This window comes from Amphiura filiformis, chromosome 20 (genome assembly GCF_039555335.1).
Source record: "Amphiura filiformis chromosome 20, Afil_fr2py, whole genome shotgun sequence".
Classification (NCBI taxonomy): Eukaryota; Metazoa; Echinodermata; class Ophiuroidea; order Amphilepidida; family Amphiuridae; genus Amphiura; species Amphiura filiformis.
The window spans coordinates 61,568,571-61,592,608 of NC_092647.1; the positions used below are offsets into that span (position 1 = coordinate 61,568,571).

The 24,038-nt window shown below is 35.5% G+C and overlaps 3 protein-coding genes across 3 annotated transcripts in view; 2 read left to right on the forward strand and 1 right to left on the reverse strand.

Annotated features, from left to right (window-relative positions):
- LOC140142428 (acetylcholinesterase-like) overlaps window positions 1-8,552 on the forward strand; it is a 29,228-nt gene extending 20,676 nt beyond the window's left edge. Inside the window, exons 10-11 of the mRNA XM_072164398.1 lie at window positions 7,217-7,374; window positions 8,413-8,552. Of these exons, the coding sequence (XP_072020499.1) occupies window positions 7,217-7,374; window positions 8,413-8,552 (298 nt within the window). The remainder of the gene's footprint in view (window positions 1-7,216; window positions 7,375-8,412) is intronic.
- A 3,106-nt stretch (window positions 8,553-11,658) lies between these two features.
- On the reverse strand, window positions 11,659-12,872 carry LOC140143085 (melanopsin-like). Its single transcript, XM_072165134.1, has one exon. The coding sequence runs from the start codon at window positions 12,819-12,821 to the stop codon at window positions 11,781-11,783; it is 1,041 nt and encodes a 346-aa protein (XP_072021235.1). The 5' UTR covers window positions 12,822-12,872; the 3' UTR covers window positions 11,659-11,780.
- A 4,474-nt stretch (window positions 12,873-17,346) lies between these two features.
- LOC140142429 (cholinesterase-like) lies at window positions 17,347-23,772 on the forward strand. Its single transcript, XM_072164399.1, has 8 exons — window positions 17,347-17,694; window positions 18,456-18,637; window positions 18,942-19,069; window positions 19,375-19,493; window positions 20,689-20,856; window positions 21,997-22,625; window positions 22,860-23,041; window positions 23,645-23,772. The coding sequence occupies exons 1-8, from the start codon at window positions 17,347-17,349 to the stop codon at window positions 23,770-23,772; spliced, it is 1,884 nt and encodes a 627-aa protein (XP_072020500.1).
- Window positions 23,773-24,038: the final 266 nt, after the last annotated feature.

Consider the following 24,038-nt stretch of genomic DNA (forward strand, 5'->3'; position numbering starts at 1 on the left):
CGCTAACATTTGCACAGGATGACCCTATCAGAGAAATAGAAGAAGGTTTGGTACAGGGTTTCTCATATCACTTTCGTGAGGTCAGATTTATTGGCATAGATAAGTATCTGGATATATTTTACGGTATTCCCTTTGCCGAGCCACCGATTGGCGATCTCCGATGGCAGCTACCTGTACCAAAAGCAAAATGGGATGGAATCCTCAACGCAACGTCAAGGAGTGCAGCGTGCTTCCAGGAAAATCCTGCCACTTTATATTTACGAAAGAGCGAAGACTGTCTTTATCTCAACGTTTATGCCCCTAGCCCAAAGGTATTGCCAGTTTGTAAATCGTAATATTTGTCGTAACCTTTTATCGCCGAGTTATCTTAGCTTGTTCACAGTTCTTTCTTTCTTTCTTTCTTTCTTTCTTTCTTTCTTTCTTTCTTTCTTTCTTTCTTTCTTTCTTTCTTTCTTTCTTTCTTTCTTTCTTTCTTTCTTTCTTTCTTTCTTTCTTTTTCTTTCTTTCTTTCTTTCTTTCTTTCTTTCTTTCTTTCTTTCTTTCTTTCTTTCTTTCTTTCTTTCTTTCTTCTTTCTTTCTTTCTTTCTTTCTTTCTTTCTTTCTTTCTTTCTTTCTTTCTTTCTTTCTTTCTTTCTTTCTTTCTTTTTGGGGCATTAGGGGTATTCCAGAAAATATATGCACATACAGTAGAGGAGTTTGGATTTCCGGTCTTTTAGTCCAGACATAATTGTTGGAAATCCAGACTTTTAAAGTGTCCAAAGGCGAAACAAATCCAGCAGAAAAATAGGAAATCCTCAATTTCAGAGGCTTAGTATTCCGTGATTTTACAATCATTTATTTGCATTTTCAGGCTTTATCCAATAACATTGTCATTTGGAATTCCAGTCGTTTTCAGGAAGTAAACTTGAAAATCCAGACATTTCTTTAAGTTTAAAGTTACCCCTCTATGGGGTGCACATTTTTGCAATAGCCCATTATGACGAAAAGGGTTTTCTTGTTGTCATTACACTGATTCCCTTTTTATTATTTCAGAAGCATCGGTATTCAGAATCTCAAAATGTACTATGATGGGTTAGCAATCGGTTTAATTAAGTAATAAACATCACATGTTACTCTAATATGTTGTTGTTTTTGTTTGATTCCAACTGAATTGTCCAATAGCCCAGCGGTGCAGCAGTCATGGTGTTTTTTCACGGTGGAGGATTTTCCTTTGGTTCAGGAATGCAGTTTGAATACGATGGTGCACCAATTACTGCTGTGGGTGATATTATTTACGTAGCTGTAAATTATCGTCTCAATGTATTTGGCTACATGTCAACAGGTACGATAATATAGTTTAGATGAATCTTCATGTGGCTGATGGGTTTTTTTTTGTTGTTTTTTCTTGGTTTTTTTTATGAGTCGTGCTTTTAAAAATTGCGGCAAATGGTGATTGCTTGACCATAGTCAACCGTTATGTGTTTTTTTTCTGACATTAAAAGCATCAAGAAAACGTAACACTCAACATTAATTGTTTTAACAATTACGACGACATCTTACAATTTGATGTTTTACTCTAAAACATTTACAACTATTTTTAATGTTTTTTATCACATTAATTCTAGGCGACGAAGGGGCCCCTGGAAATTATGGCATGTTCGATCAAATAGAAGCAATGAGATGGGTTCAGCGAAATATTGCTGGTAAGATTCAAAATAGAATTTCATGTGATAACTTTGTTACATACGTTAAATAAAACTTGCAGATATATACGGTAAGTTCCAGGGCCTTAAAACGAAACAGCCAATCTCTATTACATACGTTGTACACATACGTACATTATAAAATATTATACACTCTCAGAACATTGGTTAAAAATTTAACCAAATTGGTTAAAATGTTAACCAACTATGTATTCACAGGTGAACAGCCCAACAGTTGGTTATTGTTAACCAACTTGGGTTGGTTAACAATATAACCACAAGTTGGTTAAAAACATGAACCAACTACTGGTTAACATTATGGTAACCAACCAGTTGGGCAAATCATGTAGGGTAAAATACAAGCAATAGTTGGTTAAACACAATGAATGGGATGTTAATTTCACTGTTTACATTTTAACCAATATGTTCTAATATTCTAATATTCACTATTTCAGTTTTTGGTGGTGATCCAGATAGAGTTACCATATTTGGTGAAAGTGCCGGTGCAGCGAGTTCGAGTTTTCATCTGCTGTCAGAAGGGAGTCACGACCTTTTTAATCAGGTCATATTGGAGGTATGTCACCAAAAATATATTCGTTTCAATTTAAGCAATATAATTTATTGAATAGATTTACATTTTGATTTTTAAAAAAAGCATTGCAACAGTTAATATAATGTAGCAAATTCGCAAAAAAACCTATTTTATATTCCCGGAAACGTTTCGAAATTAAATGTAATAGTCCATTAAGCACGCGCGAATCTCTGCTCGGGATAAGTCAAGCGCGTCTTTGCGCTATCAGTTATCAAGTAATAGTTAATATTTTGAGTAGTCATTGTTAGGTTTTTCTAAGAATAATGCACCATAGATGGAATGTAAGTAATGGGGAGTGTTGCACAGTTGTTGGAGTATTCGTTTTGGATGTTGGATGAGCAATATCTATAAACTCCAAGCGGAATCATCTTGCTAGCTCATTTTGTAGCAAGAAAGCAAAAGTAATCATGTTTATTGTTCTGAATATTATTTTAACTACACGTGTGTCCAAGAAAATCCACTACATTTTATTTGTATGTTTTTGTGTTTTATTTGTTGTTGTGAGCTGTAAAATGACTCAAGTATGTCAAGATGTCATTGATTAAAACTTTGGGACGAATTGTACTTTAACTTACTGAAAAGGACTGTCTTATTTGTTGTTGTGAGCTGTAAAATGACTCAAGTATGTCAAGATGTCATTGATTAAAACTTTGGGACGAATTGTACTTTAACTTACTGAAAAGGACTGTCTTTCCCCTAAGATTAGGTTATGAGTCATTATTCGAAGTTTGCTCTATTATTATTAGGTTATGAGTCATTATTCGAAGTTTGCTCTATGATTATTATTAGAGTGGAGCAGCACCGAGTGACTGGGCCTTTACCGAAGTAGAGAAAGCTCGTAAACAATCAATGGTTATCGCACAAGAATGTGGATGTGATACGAGTAATACAATGACAATGGTTGAGTGTTTGCGTACCAAGGACGTACAAGATGTATTTGATGCGAGTCTGGTGGTAAGAGGAACATTTTGAACTGTATTTTAATGCCGGTAGAAGGCAAATAATAGAAAATAGATAACATTATTTTATTTCAAACCTGATTTTAGCATTCGTAATGTTTATACGGCACGTTCCAACTTTAATACGTCTAACTGGAATACTGTGTATTCAATAGAATATAAAGACCGGGCATTAGACTACGTGTTTTTTTCTTCAATATTTGAAAAAGTAACGATGTTAAATGTGAAATTCTACATAGCGAGTGGTCTTTCTATACATTTGAATGCAAAGGCGGAACAACATGAGACTGCTGTGCAGCAAAATTGTCTATTTTGTTCAACTTTGTGATCATATTGTAAACGTTTCCGTCATTGAATATTTTTTTCCGTCATCAAATACTTTCAAAATGTTGTTTTTGATAACATAATACAAATTCGGAATTGCAAAATGTGTAATAATTTTGCAATTCAATTAATACTTAAATTTGATGATAATTATCTGCAGAGTTCCTATCCCTTTCTGTATAGTGGTCAATGCATGAAGATTTAGTTTATAGATATAACCGAAGTACAACGTTTGATGACTATGACCAAAAAATGTCATTTAAAAAAATCTTAGAAAAAGACCTGCTCTAAGTTAATTGAATAACTATGCTATTTTATCATTTTTGTAAAAGAAAAAATCATAAGTGTTATGGCTTTATCCATATCTTTATCCATATCAAATATATAATCACCCTTATTTGCTGGGTTTCATTAAAATTAAAATGTTTCTTATGTTTTATTTTGTTCTAGCCTTGTGGTAGGTCGATAAGCCTAATTTCTAAATTCTCTCGCCAAATTATTTAGATGAAGTGTTTACTTTTTGAGCAAAATAATATTTGAATTGTTTTAATCTTTATTGAAAAAAGTTGATTTGACCATTTTAGAAATTTAAGTACATTTTTATGACTGATTCTCAGTCGAACGAATGTGTTAGATTATTTTATAGGCAAATAAGTATCTAATTCTTACTTTTTGAATATATAGGCTGAATTATTTGGTGGCGCTACTGTAGATGGAGTATTTCTAGACGATTTACCAATCAACAAAATCAAACGAGGTGAATTCAAAAATGCAAACATCATGCTGGGAACTAACCAAGATGAAGGTGGTATATATGCACTAGCAGTATATCCAAATTACATCCTGTCAGATGACCCGCCGCATATGAACGAAACCGATTTCCTTAGAGAGGTTGGTATTTTTCTGAGTTAATTTTTAACAATACCAAATAAAACGTTCGATTCTCTCAAAACATGGTAATCCATCAATGAAATCTGATACTGATCGTACTGTACTCTTTTATATTGATATTCTCTCTCTGTTTACTTACTTCCCTCCTATAAAGGTCCCTAGATTTATGTCAGAAGAAAATCCAGTGTTTCTAGATGCAATATATCAAGAGTACACACCGTGGGAAGACGTTGACCAGGCTAATCCTGACTACCTACGAGCCTTTATTGACATAAATACTGACCCAACATTTGCTTGTCCGACAGATATTGTTGCAAGGGCACATGCCGAAACAGGTATGCCGGTACTTCATGTTGTTAACAAATTCCGTTAAAAAAGAAGCACTGTCTATTTATATCATTAAGTAGGTATGAAAACTATAGTACATTTCAATCAACATTACGTGACACCTCTGTTTTGAAAATTTGTCATTTTCTGGACAGCTTGATATACACCAATCCGACTACGCCATTACTGCGGTGTCCCGACTAAAAACTGCGGTGTTCCAAGGGTTCCGTCAATTACTTGTTAGTGTGCTACACAGAACTGTACACAACAGTGATTTTCAATACACGATCATGAATTGATTGAACAAATTAAATCTCCCGCACTGGTACATCTGTGATTCCGTCAACAGAGGGCCAAATACAGTAAACGTTTCTCCATACCATAGTATTTCTTATCTGTTGGTATTTTCTTATCAGCAGGTGGCGATCACCTGATGTGAAGGGAAAGTTATGCTTTCTTTATTCAGGGTAATTTGTTATGCTCGAGTCAATTTCGGCCTAAGATCTGACCAACGGAACACACTTTTAACATATCCTTTTGTTCTCAACTTAGAGAATAAACTGAACACGACGATGTTTGTTATTTCGTTTTAGGAGACAATGTTTACATGTACCAAATGACTAGAGACCCTTCTGCATCACTGCTTTCAATCGGTCCCCTAGGACCCGGATGGACTGGTGCTGCACATTCAGAGGAACTTCAATTCGTTTTCGGGTCTCCATTTATGGAAACGAATCTCCATGGCAAGTTAAATGATGATGACAAAGCGCTTACGGTGGAATTTATGAAATACTGGACAAATTTTGCGAAGACTGGGTAAATATATTGACTTTTTCTCTGTTTCCTGTCTCATCTGTTCCTTCTATATCTCGCATTTTCTTCTTTTTCTCTTTCTATCTTTCTGCTATGGATAAAGTATCTAAAGTTGCGGACCTGATCAATTTTAATATAATCACTTTCCCAGCAAACATAAAACGTTTTACAGAAAACTTTTAAATGAATGGTTATATAAAGGTTTGTTTATAATAACTTTCAGAATAGTAATTTTGAAACCTTGATGCAAAATACTATATCATAATGTTAGTAGCTGTTGACAAAATGTTTGGCAAATGTTTTTCTCAGAATGTGCTTTCTAATAATTTCAACAACATTTTTAGAACGTTGTTGTAGTGGGTTTTTTTAAAACGTTTTGCATTTAAAAATCAAAAACTGACCTTTATATAACCCGACATTTTATTAAAACGTTTTGACCAAAAAACGGGTTTATAGCACGTTTATAACGTTTTACAATCATTTTGCTGGGTTATAAGCAGTGCTGAATGCAATACCGTATTGGAAAATAACTGTTCAGTTTCAAACTTCGCTCCCGTAACAACAATGATCGGTAGGCATACATGTATAGGCCTAATGCATGTCGTAAATATTGCATGTAGAGTCACATTAACCTCAATAATCCACTAAATCTAAAATGGTAATGTAAACTGTGTCTTTTCAATTCTCTCTTTTCTTCTCATTATGGATGCAAAAGTCATAAAGAAAATTATCTTACACTTGTCATGCTTGGGCTGTCCGTTCAAAATACCGGATCTTGAATAGCATTACGAAATCTCCTATTATCAGAATATACATAAAATTCTTCGCCTCAAATGAATCGTTATGTTTTAATATTTTGTCGTGACGTTAATGTGTTAATTAAAACAACTATGAAATCAGTTTTGTCATAGACTTGTATATAATGAAATCAATCTTGAAATAACTTTCTGACAAGAAAACTCGATATTTTACTATTGACTCTAAAATCTCAATTAGGTTTAAATTTGAATTCAAAATTATATACTTGCAATGCATAATGGAAATTAATAAACAACAGATCAGGTACATAAGTATCAGATTGGAGATACAAGTTCCCGATGTGGTTATTTTGCCTTTACTTATTGACTTAGCACGCTGGTTTACGCCACTCATACCAGCTGTTCCTAGCCTGAAAGTAGGATGGAGTGCCCAATCTCTGATGATGGTTTAATTAAATCTATCTCTGAGAGAAGCGGGATGGTTGGATCATTAAAACCGGTTTAACCCACCAGAGTCCAGAGACTTCAGAGATTCCTGCTTCGTGGACACAACGTCTGAGGATGTCCTTTTGAGCTCGCTGCACTTGAGCTTGTGTGTACGCAGGTGCTCGGGATCATTTCGGCTGATGGCGTTCATGTTAGCACTGGAATATGCTCTGAGGGAAGCGGGATGGTTGGATCTTTAAAACCGGTTTAAACCGGTCTTTAAATACCTATGAATTACTTCTCCTGATGTTGTGATGTTGTTTACTTGCATGCGGAATAAGCCAGGGTCGTTAATACGAATTTCTTAGTGATCCTTTTGTTGTCCCATTTGAATTCCGAAATAACAAAATTAGTATCAGCATTTCTCTTTTATTTTATCTTCAGAGATCCGAATGATGCAGGATTGGCAACATGGCCATTATTTACTGTCCCAGAAATGGAGTACTTGATGTTGGATTTAAATTCAACGACAGGGAGAGCATTAAAGGCAAAACCATGCGCTTTTTGGAATGACTACATGGTGAAGCTAAGATCTTTTGCAGGTAACATGTTAATTTTAATTCAAATAAATACATACATTAATAATTCTAATTACATACAATACGTTTATTGTGATTAAAAACGTCAAATGGAAATTACGTGCTATTTACATTGACCTAATATTACATACGAGCTATACCTATCAGGTCAATTAGACTTCACACACATTTTGATAGATAGTGTACTATTTAACTGTGACATATTAAGTAACAGGTTTACACATTTTCCCCCTCTTGCACAAATACAGGAGATTATTTATGACGTTTACAGATGGAAATAACTAGAAATCCATAAAAGTGTACATACCTGAATACAAAGTCCACCCAAGTCCATACTTTGGCCAAATTGAGTTAAGCATTACAGATTGTTGCTTACACATAAGCCTATCATATGTATAAAAGAACAACACAAATCTACCCTCTACGTGCGTCTATTGAGCATGTGAAACCCAAAAACCACCCAAGTCCAGGACTTGGGTGGTTTTTGCACACATATTATAGTGCACTCGCAAACAGTATGAACCGGGCAAGATGGCTGACGTGCTAAATTGAGGTGATAGCAACAATGATGACGGAATAAGTGGTAAAAACGCAGAAATGAAGCTGAATAAGAAAAAAAAGACTAATAGCAAAGCATAAATAATTACTATGTGATTCAAAAAACAAGTCCGGCATAAAAAATGCTAATCGTCATACCTAATACAGGTAAATCGAACTGATGGAATTAAAATGTTACACAGTTTTTCACTTTCCATGGACTTGGGTGGGTTTTATATTCATGTATTCATCAACACTGATCAAACACACCCCTGCAATATATAAGGTTATATAGACGTGTAAAATGTGTAGGATTTCAAGTGTTAGGAGCTTCGTAAACTTTACGCACAAAATATCCATTATTATTAGTACTCAGATCGGATTTGCCTGGTAACTAGAGTTAGCAAAACAAATAAGACACGCATTCACCATCAGCCTCCCCCTCGCATAAAACTTTTAATCACAGTTAACAAATACGCTGTAATTTCTGTTTGTACCTTGTAGATAACCTTCCCGAGATGGAAAAGCAATGGCGTGAGGAATTCTATGCATGGAAAAACGTTCATATGCCAGAATGGAAGGAACAATTCGATGACTATAAAGAAGTCACCGGACACTGTGATAAAGAAGGTGGATGTAAATAACAATTCTGAATAAAAGAATAATAATTTACATGAAAAAGAAATGGTATTTAATGGTATAAATTATCAAGTGTATGACACTTCTGCTAACTAATAACGGAGCATTGACAATAGCATTATTCTATATGCGTAGTAGGTTGGTAAATTGAACCCACGCAAAACGAAATCACGCGCTTGTTTCCTTTAAAGTAATATTGTAATATTCCCATAAAAATATATAGATTTCTATTTCTTGTCCACAATATGTCACTTTTCATCGTCCAGCGCCCATGTCGCCAATGCATGTCAATCCGTCAGTCGTGACTGACGTTGGTCGTCTTGATGTGTTATGAACATCCCATAAGCCATGTTCTAGTGATATGAACATCGCAGTGTACAATCTTTTTGATGTTTTTAATATGTATGTCAAATTGTAATTTCACAGGTATGTTATTTGCCTTATTGGTCACATAAAATACTGATAGTTAATAATTAATAAACCAATTACCCTTATTCAGTTAGTCCTCGACCATTTATCCATTAACAACAACTTATGTCGATTAAAGTCATACCCCTGCATGTGTTATTAAAACATTTGATATCTACAACAACAAGGAAGAGAGATGATCATCATGATCAGCAGGAAGAGAGGGAAACTTGTACAATCATGTGATTTTTGTTTTGTTTCAATTTGTCAAGAACAACAAGGAAGAGAGATTATCAGAGAGCAAATAAGGAAACTTGCAAAATCACATGATGACAATATGACAATAACGAAATGTAATTCTTTCGAATAGAAAGTATACAATCAATTATTTTAGATTCTGTTTCAGTTATTTAAGGAATTGTTAACCGTGATGACAGATGTTCTGTGGATAAACTGATATGTATTGATTCATGTTCTGTGTTAACTCGAAAGTTTACTTTAGCAAGTAATCAATCAAACGTTGCAATCAAAACATTTCATTTTTTATGATTTATATAGTGCTAGTTTCATTTTAAAAGAACTGTTCTGTAGCGATTTGATGACATAAAGAGGATAAATTAAGTACAAATACATTTTACAATTTACAAATACATTTTATTTAAAGTTTGTGATAATCATGGCAATTATAGCAATACTTACAGATCTTTGTCTTGCTACGAGTTCACAAAACGCAAACATTTTGTAACATTATCTCAAATTGTTTCTCTCGCTAGTATAATATATTTTCATATTGCACTGCGGTGCGTAGTTCCGGAGTATAATGTCAGGTAGGTCATATGTCAAATATCCAATCATGCATACGGGTCAAATTTTCACGGGTCAAACTTGTCTCATGTTACTCCTCTTGCGAAACCCAATAAGAAAATGGTTTATTTCTAATGCACTTAAACTTTGACATCTGTGTTAGAAATGTTTGGCATTTGACCTAATCGACTTTATAAACCCTGAACTTATGCAGTTCTTATAAACAGTATGACAATTAACATTTTTATTATCAGCAATGAGAGGAACAATTTGGGATACATTAATGATGGGGTCATTGATGAGTTTAGGTCCCATTATGACCTTTGACCTCGTAAAAACCATAGGGGGAATAAAATGGAACCAACTGGTTTTTTTTAATTATTTCAGGTGTATAAACGCGCCAAAAGAAAATGGTTCAACAAATTATACATTATAATCTTGTCCAAATTAGAATTTTGACTAATATTGTGGGCGCCCCCTAAGCAAGTGTTACAATATTGCTATAACTAACCAAAGAGATGGGCGATATGAATAATATCCCTTACTCCTCTTTTTCTTTTCTATGTTTGCCTCTTTTAGACATCATTGTCTATTATAGATACTGTCTTTTGCATCTGTATACGTATAGTGCATCATCAAACATGTCCTTATATAGAGTCAAATGCACTAATCACACCAAACATGACCACATACGCGTAGTAAAAATCTAACTCTAATATGATCGTTCAATCACACACCTAACCATAACCATACTCAAACCACTGGGCACCAACATACCTGGAAAATAGTACACCACACCCCTACACATCCCAATAACCATCCACCTACATACTCCACCCGCAATAGTTCATCCACTTACATACTCTCACTTATTAACATGCACTTTACTTGCCAATTTTACTAACCCAATTTTTCTGTACTTGTACCCATTAGTATGAATTGCAATGTGCTCATTTTGATAATATTTATGATTGATTTACTCTCGTTTTGGTCTCAGATAGTGGATTTTCAGAAAAATAACAGGATATTAAATGTTTTGTATTTCGTTACCGTAGTTACAAAATCTAAAAATGTACACAACGATCATTCTGTTGTCATGATTGTAATGGAAATAAAATTGATGCATTGACTTCAAATTAAATTGCATGCTTAATGTGAAACTACCTCATCAATAATCATGTGCTTATTGTATATAATTTTCAATATATTAGAATGGTGATATTTTTTAAAGATTAAAGCACCCATCATATCAAAACATAGCAGCTGTCTTCGAGAAAGGTAAATTTAGATTTCTAACCAAGTTAAGAAACTGCTTTTTTAATTTAAAATGACAGCTCACACGTAAGTGTTACATGTCCGAGACAGAATATTGATATTTTGTGACAAATACAGCCGTATTTTGTTATTTTCGTTATAGAAAGGTATAATTAGATAAAACTAATGCAATGTGTAAACCATGGAGGTGTATACTAACAATGCACTAGTAGAAATCCAAAACCACAGGGGTGGTAGACAAAAGGAAACAATTTTGTAAGCTTTTGTCTACCATCCCTGTGGTTTTGGATTTTTACTAGCGCAGTGTCAGTGTACACCTCCATGGTTTACAACATACTGCATTAGTTTTGATCTAATTCTATCTTTGTCTTGTTCACCACATCAAGTTGGTATACCTGGCTCGAATCTTTCTGCTTTTACTCTAGGTATCTTCTTCTATCATCCTTTGATCCTTTATGTGTCCGTTGGAGACACCATTACCAACTTTGTCTTTACTTGATACTATTATTTTCTTTAAATGTGGATTTCTAACAACTGCCGTGATTCGATGTGATGAGTCACAAATGTACTCATTCACAAATCCACGTCAATAATGTATTATACATGTACTATTTACGACGCTAGACTCCTTTTTCGGTTAAAACCCAAACGTTAATAGCAACTACATGTCCATGATGTCGGGCTTCATTGTTTTCTTGAAAACAACTTACAACCATCATCTTTATCCTTACAGTTAGGTGTTATTGTTATGGAATATCGTTAAATCGGCATTTAATGACATGTCTCATTACTAACTTAAACTCAGGGTGTTTGATAGAATAAATTATTGGATTAATGCAGGAATTACTTAAAAGAATCATAGCACCATATACTATAAATTCGTCGCTTTCAGTTGCCATCAAAGACACTCCATAAGGAGTGAAACAAACAATGAAGGCGATTACAACCAGGAACATATTACAGGTCACTTCAATTTGTCTTTGCGACAACCCTTGGGAAACTTGCTCAGTGACCTCACTATTTACCGATGTCTCTCCACATCTGCTGGATTTACTAACCGACAACTGCACCTGTTCGACAGATGTGACAACAGTACGGCTGTGTTTGTGAATTTTGCAGAATATAAAACTGTAACACACCAGGATGATCAGAAGGGGTCCTGGATAGAAAACGACGCCTAGGAGTAAACTATATATTCGGGAAAGAGGATGTAGTGGATCCCACGTACAAGAGCTGAAACGCTTATCATAACCGAATCTTCCGATACCAAATACAGGCGGTAAAGATGCAATGAGCAGGGGTACAAACCATGTGAGACTGATGATGAAGGCAAGTTTTATCGGGCTATAGATACTTGAGTACAAACCTCGTGATGACCTGATAATGGCAAGGCGATTGAGAGCGATGGTTGTTAAAGTATAGACACTGCAACCGATGCATGTTACAGTGGAGAATCCAACACTTGCGCATAAAACAGGAGGTAGCTTCCAACCATCAGTAGATAAGAAAGCGACAACCATAATTGGTCCTGTAAGGCAAGTGATTAAGTCCGCTATGCAAAGGTTTAACACAAATGCGTTGCAAACCGTCCGGAGTCTGCTTGAAAGCAAAATACACATTATTACAATTCCATTACCAATGATTCCTGAAGTTGTAATAAGCACTGTCAGGGTCGACACTATAATCCGCTCCTGGAAAGTTAAAACAGTCGCAATGTCATCTCGTAATGGCGGGTCTACATCGGTGTCATTCCTACCGATTCCCGGATCCAAAAGTGCGTCCTGCATGTTAAATAGACAAATCAACGCGTTTAATATATGTAACACGCCATAATTGTGTGCATTTTCATCAAAATATTCGCCAACGTTAGTTGAATAGTTTACATTTCTAATGTTTTGCGTGGATGAATATACCTCCGGTTGTAACACTATAAATTACAATACACTGAAAACTCTCGACAGCGTTATGTCCATATTAGTTCTAGTCTTGGTCCAAGACTTGTAGTAGAGTCCTATCACATTACAAAAAAGGAATACCAGTATTAGGTGTTCTTCATATCGTCAGCCTGCTACGCTAATTGCCTAAGTCATTTTTTGTAATTTTGAGAACAAAGTACAAAATATGGTTCAAACCCACCCACCCAACACAAGCCATGAGGTAGGTCACTGAGCAGAAAACCGAAACATCATAAATTACGAGACCTGCTCTTCAATACTGGTATTCACAAAATAATATTTCAAATGTTTTTTAAAAGCCTTTGTGCCCATATACAAAATGAAATGATCCTTAACAGAATTTGGCAAACCAGCCCACAGGCGAGGGAAATTTACAGCAATGGTAAATTTGAAACTGTCAGTTTTGGGTGTGATATTATGATTAAAAACCAAGTTTTCTGAATGACGTGTGTTTACAGACCAATTGCTAAAATGAAAAGTGTTACAATTTAAAATACAAGTACAGGCAAAACAAATAGACAAATATTTCCTTCTGTTGTTAAGATCCATGATGTTAAGTTGTTTGAGACGTTCCCCATATGATTGATTCCCCCCTCCTTTGACCCAATATGAACCGGGTGGCACGACGTTGAATAGTTTCCAGGGTGCTAATATGATTTTTGCGATAAACAAACCAAACTGGGGAACAAAAATCAATAATAGGTAAAACAAGAGAACGATACAGCGTTAGGAGGATATTTTGATTTTGATTTCCAACCACAGTTCTAAGAAAACCTAATAATCTATTGCACTTTTTAGTAACATAAGATACATGTACATTCCATGTGAGGTCAGAAGAAATTTGAACCCCAAGAAGACGAAGACTGTTAGCTTGAGAAAGCTTAGTATTTGACACAAGATAAATTGGAGATGGCTTATTTTTACGACGAGTAATACACATAACTTGACACTTTTGGGGATTAAGTTGGAGAGCATTATTCTCTGACCACAAGTGAAGTGCAGTAATATCATTCTGAAGAATTTCAATATCAGAATGATTGGTAATTGTGCGAAATAAAAAGGTATCATCAGCGTATTGAAAATTTTGGAGCAGAGGTGAAGATGGAGGTCATTGACATAAATATTAAAAAGCAGTGGCCCCAACACTGATCCCTGGGGCACACCTGAAAGGACAGAAATAAAATTGGACATCTGACCACGGAAAACAACCCTCTGCTTGCGGTTGGTAATGAAAGAAGAGATCCAATTTAGAAGTGGACCCCTAAAACCGTAAGTGCGATGCAGCTTTGCCAAAAGAACTGCATGAGAGATGGAATCAAAAGCGCGGCTATAATCAATTGAAACTAAGTCAATACGCGGTGTTGGTGATGTACGACGATCCAAAATTTTGTTCCACTCACAAACATGCATTTCAACATATTTATTCACCAATCTTTGCACAAGAACAAATGATAATAATACAAATGAAAGGGAATTATCCGAAATAATTAGGGTGATTACGTAACTGATGCATGTTTGAAGCACATTTTGTTCTTTGTTCTTAAAATTACAAAAAATGACTTAGGCATTTAGCGTAGCAGGCTGGCGATATTGTTGTAATTCCAGATAGCATTTATTTTAATTGCTGATAACATTTCATGGGTAACATTTTAATTTCTGATGTAAGAAATAGTACATGCTTGTGATTTGGGGAAATCTTTATTATATTGTATTTTTAATGTGTAGATATTTATATGCTTTTTGTATTTCTGTTCAGCGCAATGAGGCATCTTTTCTAGTCCAGTGACTTGATCAAGTCTAGTTTCTGTTTGGTCATACGGTTTACACATTAAGATTGATCAATTTGTAATATCAGCCGCCACTCTTTTCAAAAGCATTTAAAATGTTTTTACTTGTTGTCAGTGAAAGCTATCATTGTCAAGGGATATAAAACTGAAGTAAGTGACCAGCTTGGGTTTTATTTTGCTTTGATTTTTAAGTGTTGCCATAGAAATAAATAGAATCGGGGGGATTACATCTGCTGTTGTTACATTTCCTCTTCCTCTTTTTTCTGTTTTTTCCTTTTTTTACCTTTATAAAGCACTTGAGTTTGCGGCAAATACAGAGTACTCAAAGTGAACAAACAGATTGATACAAAAATTATGAATTGATATGAGATAGTAGTAAAGACAATTTGCGCTCGTATAAGCGTTTTCTACAATTAATTTTAATTTTAATCATATCAATGTATCAGACCCAAAGAGTACCGACTCGCACCGTGCGAAAACGCCATGGTAATTCCGTCATCTTGGTTTGTATATCGCTATGAGGAATATTTTATATGGAGGGCAAAATAGTGTACCTGTAGCATTTATCTGCAAGAGCCCTGAATGTAATGGCAATTTACCTTTTCGGTAAATCCCATAAGTATACCTGAGAACTCGTCATTTGACGTCGCGTCGATCTGCGCCGATGCGCATATCGTTTATCGAACATTGCTACTACGCATTGCAAGTCGGCGTGATGTCAAATGACGAGTTCTCAGGTGTACTCGCAAAGGCTTATGGAATTTACCGAAAAGGTTAATTTCCGTCTATAAGCTTGAGCATTACAACGCGCCAAACAAGCAATTCAAGTTTACCGGACGCAACACAGTGTTTTTCCTTCATAAGCAACATATCAACATGGCAGATTAGGTACTCTTTGACCATAGTGTGTCATTTTAATCATCTGTTAAATTAAGTAATGACTAATCTAGTAGTTATAGCTTATTTTGTCTTCTGCTTGAAGCCGTTGACAAATAAAGCGAGAAAGCTCATTTCAAGCAATGAATTATTGCACTGTCCTATACTTTCCGACAGGCAATCATTCTTGCTAAGAAGGTTTAATGGACTCTTCGAACGAAACCAATAATCATGATAATAAATTTTAAAAACCAGACAAGTATTATAGTGCTGTGGCAACAATGGTATATCGCTACTGAGTATAGGTACATGTACATGTAAATGGCATTGTGAAATTGGAAATTATTTAGAAGTGCCTATTCCCTTCCTTTCTTCCTGTTTTCCTTCCTTCCTGTTTTCCCTCCTTCCTTCCTTCCTTTCTTTAACTAGGCTACGAACAGCGTGCATATTTCATTTTTGGAAGAAATAATCATCTTTTTCACAAATTTTTCTAAATATTCGTGTTACAAGCAATGTAAAGCTAATGATACGTAATTTTTGCCTCAAGTGTCAATCGTCAAATTTAATCTGCCTCAAAGAGGTAAATAACAGGCAAACTGGATGGAAAATGCCCATCCAGTCAATTATTTTATCCACAATATCAATTAAATCTGGCCATTGACCAAATAAAATCTCAAAAACATTTGCTATTGTAGCTATTAAAAGCTGTAAATTGCCACCTCTCTATAAATTTACAGCGTTTAAAGCCATAATGTAACATTTCTATAAAAATAGATTCGTATTTTATGTTGGCTTTTAGTTTCAGATAATTATGCCCTCTTTTAATTTTAAGCCGAACAAGTGAGGTAAAGCGAAGAAAATTTGAATTTACTACAAGCGCCAATGCCAATCCAGCGGTCGTAATACGCTACGAACCTATGATGTGTGTTTGTATTTGTATCCCGCACGCCGTGTACGTACTGTGTTGTGAACATCGCATATGTGTTCGACTAATATTTCCATTGTAATAATAAACCGCTTTATTAAGACATTTATTTATTATAAATCTCGGATTTTAACAAAACTACAGCACCTAAAGTTTATTTTGTTTACTAAAGTACATTACAATCGTGTAAAAACCAGATTAGAAAGAAAATTGAGGACGTCCTCCTCTGCAAATGTTACAATATGGCTTTAACCGTTAAAAACCAAGAAATCAACAGCTATAATAATCACAATGACTCGGAAGTCGGATGTACAAATTGACAATTATCCTGGTTTTAGTTTTGATTTCAGTTTTCGGTCACGTGGTGTCCAATTGTCGTAGTTCTCGGCAGAAGTTATTGTCAATAGCTTTGTCTCTGTTGAATTATAGTCGAGTGGGTATTCGTGGGAAACGTTTTCAGTAGGATATATCCTTTTGTATGATGTTATATCAAGGGCAAGCTATATTCCGCATTGAATATCGTTTTCCACGAAAACGCACTCCACAAGCATATTTGTTGCAAAAAGTGTTTTTGGTTTCACATTGACATTGACAAAGCATATATGAGCCAAACAGCAAAAAATAATGTTCGGATAAAATCAGAGCACATGATCATAATTACTTATCGTTTATGTAAATATTGGTGGTCGTTGTCGATGGGTCCAAAGGCGGTCTATATAAAATGACTGTTTGATAAGTATCTCAAGCATCAATTTGCTTAGTAACCAAAATGGCGTTCTTTAAAAGTCAACTATTCATATATCTGTGCATTATCTCCCAGACTGTATCACAGCCTATTGTGACTGTAGAGCAGGGGGATATATTAGGGAAAACCGTGCATTTTCAAGACGACTTTGTTGGTATGAGTAAAGATGTCGACATATTCGAAGGTGTACCCTATGCTGAACCACCAACTGGACTAAATAGACTGATGCCGCCGATTCCAAAGGGCAAATGGAATGGTTTATATAACGCAACTTACATAAGGGATATATGCCCTCAATATAATTCAGAAGCCGAGGGATTTTCTCAGAGTGAAGATTGTCTTCATCTGAATGTTTATGTTAGCAATCCTATGGTAAGCTGTGTGTAAAATAAAATTTTTGAAATACATTCAATCGTAACTTGTCTCAAACTGCTCCTCTCGGCTAACGAAATGTGAAAATAATTTGGGGAATGTGTCACCTCAGAATTAAAAGAAATTATGGGTCAAAGGTTATATCTGTACATTGGCTGCATTAACACTGAAGGGGGATATGGGTGTTTTGTTTCTTGTTTTGTTCACTCTTTTGTCCTCTCAGGAGAACCCTCCCTTGAACCTTTAAAAAAGGTTCTTTAATTTTTGGAGAACCCTTAAAGGTTCTTTAAAGATCCGAAAACAGTTCTGTATCACATTTTTGGTGCCATTTTCAGAATCTTTATTTCTTAGAGTGTTTGGGGGTGTTTTGGAGTCATTTGAGACCATCATGCAGTTTCGACGAAACTGGACCATTTTTTAAATATGATCTCTGTTAAAACTTTTTGACATTATGAGGGAATATTTGAGATACATTAAATCATGATAGAAGCATTCTTGAATTTTGGCGCCATTATGACCTTCGATCTTTCGTGGGAAGCATGCATAGGGTGATAGAAAATGACACATTCTAGCTTTATTATTTGAGGTGTAAGGATGCCAAAAACCCAAACACACGGCGCCATACTATTATGTGAATGTCATACGCATCTCACCTCAACGTACACTTTCAATGAAAAGTACTATAATGGTATTGAATCTTAACGTTTTAATATAACCGATTGTTGTTTTTAGATTTGGTACTCTCTTTATTTTGATTACAGCCAATAGGAGCACCTGTAATGGTGTTCATACACGGCGGAGGTTTTGATACTGGATTTTCTTATTATTTCAATGGCATTCCATTAGCAGCTGTGGGTGACGTCATCATGGTAACGATTGCTTATCGTATTGGTCCATTTGGATTTCTTACAACCGGTTCGTATGGCCCTTCATTCATATTGATGTAACAAAATTTCATAAACAATTAAAATTAAAACTTTTAAAAAAAGTTTGAAATCGAATGCAATATTCGTCACATTAGGTATAACTCGTTTGTGGTTACAAAATGGATAATTCGACGTGGGAGGACCAATGAGCCATACTGCCTTTAAAAAAGATATGATAATTTGACGTGGGAGGAACAATGAACCATAATCACCTTACAATATGCAAGACGGCAAATTAAGTTATAGTTTGTCCGTCAAAAAGTATCCTCCACATCGCGCCCTTGACCGTCCAGAGGCTATTTGTCTAAAATCCGTTAACAGAAATGACAACTCCTACCTACCAGTTATGTTTGTTATGCTTATTGTTACAGGTGATGAACATTTTTCAGGCAATTATGGGATGTTAGACCAAGTAGAAGCTTTGAGATGGATAAAAACTAATGTTCGAGGTAAGCCATTGTCTACAACACAAAGTCAAACACTTATAATCTATGTTAAAACTAGGTAAGCTGAAATTTACGAGGTAAACGCGAAATTTTGTTAATAGCAATTTGATGTTGCTAGGGGTCAGAAAATATTATGCAAACCTTTTAGAACCAAAACAATAAAATAAAAAATGCTTTTTAATGTGTCTTATTTGTCATCATCACTGATCCGAGTTGCAGAAGTACCTAAGTCCCTCATTTTTTTTATTCAGTAAACTTGCCTATTCATTTCAATTAAAAACATATTTGTATTGTATTGTATTTTTAAGCTTTTGGTGGTGACGAAAATAGCATTACCATTTTTGGAGAAAGCGCCGGAGCTTCCAGCGTATCTGCTCATTTGTTTTCTAAATTAAGTAGGAATTTATTTGACAGAGCTATATTAGAGGTAAGAGGTCATAATCGTGTAATTTATTTGCCAAATAAATTGATTTCAATTTAATTAATTTAGTTGTATCTTACGAAGCATGATTTTCTGCATCGTAATTTGAAGAGCACATAGATCTTATCAATTTGCTTTTGACCATTGTATTAGTATTACAAGTTTATTCGTCCAAGCAACAACACTGTGTTCAAAAGAAGAAAATCGTGGATATGAATACTTTTTGAAATTCATAAACGGATGTTTTTCCGGACTCTCAATTTGGTAGGGTTTACACACACGATACTTGGTGTGGACACTGCATAAATGAACAGGAAACTAGTACTTTTTGCTTTATACAGAATACATAACACACAAAATAGACAAGAACCGATGAAATGGAGGTTATTGATGAATTGCGGAGGTTAAACCTAACCCCGAAGGGCTTTTTGGCGACTGGAAGGGAAAGAAGGGAGAAATAAATAGAGAAAACGAACAAAGAAGTTGTTGACTCTGGGTGGGACTCGAACCCGAGACCCCTCGCATGCCAAGCAGTAGGTCGGCGACACCTAGCCACGGGTCTTATTCTGCCCCGGGCCAGAGAATTCGTGCCCATATATCACTTAATAGGGTGATTGCGTCATCACATCCCGCGGGATGCACGAACGTTGTTTGTAGTGTTTTGTAGTACTCAGGCTTGTTAGGGTTAATGACTGCGCATCTGTTGTTTTGAGGGTATTGTGAAATACATGTATCTAAACATTGTGCTTTGGAACTGAGGCAATACCCCTAAAATTACTGATGCAAACTCATTAACCTCATTCACAAACGTCACTTTTTACATTTTTAAATAAATTTACGTCCCATTTTCTTCTTTTCAATTTGAAAACACATTTTAACTGTATCTTTCGTTTTCCCTTTAAAATAAGCTGATTAGAGAAATACCGCTAGCAACCAATCACACTACCGCCAAATCATGCGATGTCCAAATAAATCGGCCAGCGCCAGCGTATTTTTTGTTCGAATACATCATAGTATACGTCTCGCAACACGGTAATTGTAAAGCGTACTATTAGAAACGCGGTAATTTATACTTTTTCAACAATTTGCATTTGCGTCCGGGTATTTAAAAGTTATTACCTGTGATTGGATTAATCACATCATGAGGTTATGAATGGTAAACTTAAAACTATAACACGTTCATTGTGTAATATTTTTTAAGAGTGGAAGTATTTTCTCTCCATGGGCTTTTCATGAAGATCTTGACCCACAACGCGAGGTTGCATTTCATCTTGGTGCTGAGTTGGGCTGTTCTGTTATTGACAGTGTTGAACTTTTACAATGTTTACGAGAGGCCGATGCAATTGACATTCAACAGAAAGCTGCATCGGTAAGTATTCATTTACATTATTTTGATTCTAATGGCCGCCACATTAATAATAACCATAACAGCCAGTGCAATGGAAGTGTGCCACCCGGATATGTCACTTTTTTGACATCCACCCATTGCATTACGTATATTTCCAAAGATCTTGAAACTGACGTCGACTAATGTTGAACTTCTAAATGTTCTAAATCTGTTTCGCTGTGAATGTGGTCCAGGAAGGTGTTGCATGTCAGTGCATTTAGCTGTTGTGTCAGTTGGACAACTGTTTGGTTACTGACCAGTGTTTAGAGTAGAGTATTGAAGTAATCCTGTGTACAATTTTTGTTCATTTTTATGGAGAGGATTTTAAGATATGACCTTATGAAAAATTATAAGTTTCTTTTTGAGGCCAGTTTATATTATGTTTGTCGGTGTTATTCCAAGGCCTCACAAATAGAACCTCGTTTTCAATGTTTTCAGAGGACTTACGATTCGACGACCCGTGTCTCGATCCTATTCATGCACGAGGTAATATCATTGCATACGCGAGTTCACTTTGTCTGTGTACTCTGAAATTTTGACAAAATAATTTATCAATACTTTTTATTAGCTTAGTGTTAGTAAAAACTGTTTTTGTTCTAAACACATAAAAGAAGAAAGTCTGCAGTAGTTTGAGGGTTCGTAACTTTTAGCACAAATAATTGAAAGCAATACGAGTTATAGGAATGTGTGAAATAATATTTAGCCGCAGTATGGTACTACACTTTTGTAAAAACGAATTGAAATGATCGAGAAACTAATGAGCGTACGAGTAATTTGGTTTAATTTGAAAAGTCGCAAATACAAACAGATTACGCGATGTGAGATTGTATTACCTAACATGTTCCACTCACCTGAATTGAGCAGCGTTCAGAGCGTGTCATTGATCAATAACAACCCCATCTTGATGGCGGTCTTTCCCATTTGGAGCGCATTACGCATGGCTGATACCTATTCATTTTACATAGTAAATGACGACTTTTCGAATCGGACCCAATTTCATTCAATCCTTACTTTGTCGATCATTTCAATTCGTATGGTATCATACTGCATTTAACAAAATTATAATAAAGTTATGATAACTCAAACTATTTTCTTTTTTGATGTGTTTATATTTTTCTGCAGCTTGGGTTTGATGGCAGAGTTTACGTAGACGGTGTATTTTTAACAGAACATCCCTATACAATGCTTATGAATAGTGATTTCAAGAAATGTCCGATAATTCACGGAGCTAATAAGGACGAGGGCGCCCTCTATGTTTTTGTTTACACTGATGGCCTTAGCTACAACAGCACCGAGTCACCTTTCATCTCTGCTGAGGAATTTGACAATGCGTTGCGAACACGTGTCTCAGGTTACAAGAATGATCTGATAATAGACAGTTTTAAAACGCAATATGTTGACTGGTCAAATGCAGATGACGCACATGCAGATTATTACAACGCTTATAACAACATTCTAAGTGATGACAAATTTAGATGCCCAAGTTCTCTGGAGCTTAGAGCGCATGCGTCTGCTGCAGCTTTTGATGTCTATCAATACTTCTTTACGCATCATCCGAGCAAGTCCAACCTTTTCTGGTTTGAGGACACATGGCCAAAGTGGATGGGTGCGACGCACACTGAGGAGCTACAATTTGTGTTTGGGTTTCCATTTGATCCACCATTTTATTTCGAAGGTTACACTTATCCACAAGAGGAAAAACAACTGGCATATAATGTCTTAAAATACTGGACTAATTTCGCTAAGACAGGGTATGTGAAAATGTCTTCAAAATCTCAACATTATTTCTGTCAATGTAACCGCGTTTTCAAATGCGATAACGCTTTTTCTTTTGGTGGGGCAAGCTGTAAGTTTACATTTGTTTATTTTCATGTGGCTGTTGCTACTGTATCAAATTAAGCGTCACATTTTTTTGTTCTCAGTTGTTTGTTTCTTTGGTCAATTACCAGTCAAGTTCTTAAATCATTATGTTATATTTAATTTAGGAATCCCAATCAGGAATCCTCAACACCTCCGCCGTATTCTGACCACCGCAGCTGGCCTGCATTCACCATTCCTGAGTTGCAGTATAAAGAACTAGCCGTAAACCTGACATCTGGTAGAGCTTTGCAAGTCGATGTCTGTCACTTCTGGAATAACTATCTTCCTAAACTTCGGACTTTCTCAGGTACCTCGAAATTTATTCCCTGATTTGTATAGTCCAGCAGTTACTCGGAAATGGGTGAAATAACAGAAATAACAATTTGCACAAAGAACATTCGCGCATTGCGTGGCAGAAAGCGGATTTTTGCCATAGGGAATGCTGGTAATTTTCATTAGACTGTTTACCAGAGGGATGGAAATATGTCAAAAGAAGTTTATTTTATGAAAACTGTGATTTCCGGAGATAAATGTTTATTACGCAGAGGATATAGATTTTACATTATTTAGTTCAAAAAACAATTGTTGGGTAATGTTGTTGGAACACGAAAATTTCAGTTTCTTATAGGATAGTAAAAAGTATTTACAAAGCTGGATTTTGCAGAAAATCCCATTGAAATTGAACAACCAGTTCCAAAGATATGAGCAATTAAAGAGTTTCCAAAACAAAATATCTCAAAATCAATATTTTCGAGTTCCGACTGATTTTGGCCTAATCCTTGTTTGCAGGAATTAGCTTGTAGTAAATAGATCCGAGACTGCTATTTGCATAAGGTGTAAGCCGTTTCAGTGAATTTTGTAACTATTAAGGTAAAATATTTATAATAGTTTATTATATTACCCGTTTCAGCTGATTTGGTAGAGACCGAACGTACATGGCGTGAAGAATTCTACACATGGAAGTACACGGATATGACCGATTGGAGGAATGCTTTCGATGAATATAACGAACTTGTTAATGGATTCAAGCCAACATAAGTGTACACGATGATGAACCAGTAATTAACCATTGCTTTAACATGTAACTTTGCAACACTCTACTGTTTCCAAAGGAGGGCCAATCTACCACTTCGTTTCAATAAATAAGTCACATCTGTACTAATTTGATACTGTATGGATGGGTGTGATACGCACTGAGGAGCTAATTTTTTCTTTTGGTTTCCTTTTGATCCGCTTCGAAGGCGGTTACGATTATCCACAAGAGGAAACACAATTAGCATATAATGTCTTGAAATACTACACTT

What these genes read in the sequence shown, in the direction of transcription:
- LOC140143085 (XM_072165134.1), bottom strand. Translation starts at nt 12,821, where the DNA reads ATGCAGGACGCACTTTTGGATCCGGGAATCGGTAGGAATGACACCGAT.
- LOC140142429 (XM_072164399.1), top strand. Translation starts at nt 17,347, where the DNA reads ATGGCGTTCTTTAAAAGTCAACTATTCATATATCTGTGCATTATCTCC. An exon ending in TTTATGTTAGCAATCCTATG is followed by an intron (nt 17,695 to 18,455) that starts GTAAGCTGTGTG and finishes TTTTGATTACAG; the next exon opens with CCAATAGGAGCACCTGTAAT. An exon ending in GATAAAAACTAATGTTCGAG is followed by an intron (nt 19,070 to 19,374) that starts GTAAGCCATTGT and finishes TGTATTTTTAAG; the next exon opens with CTTTTGGTGGTGACGAAAAT.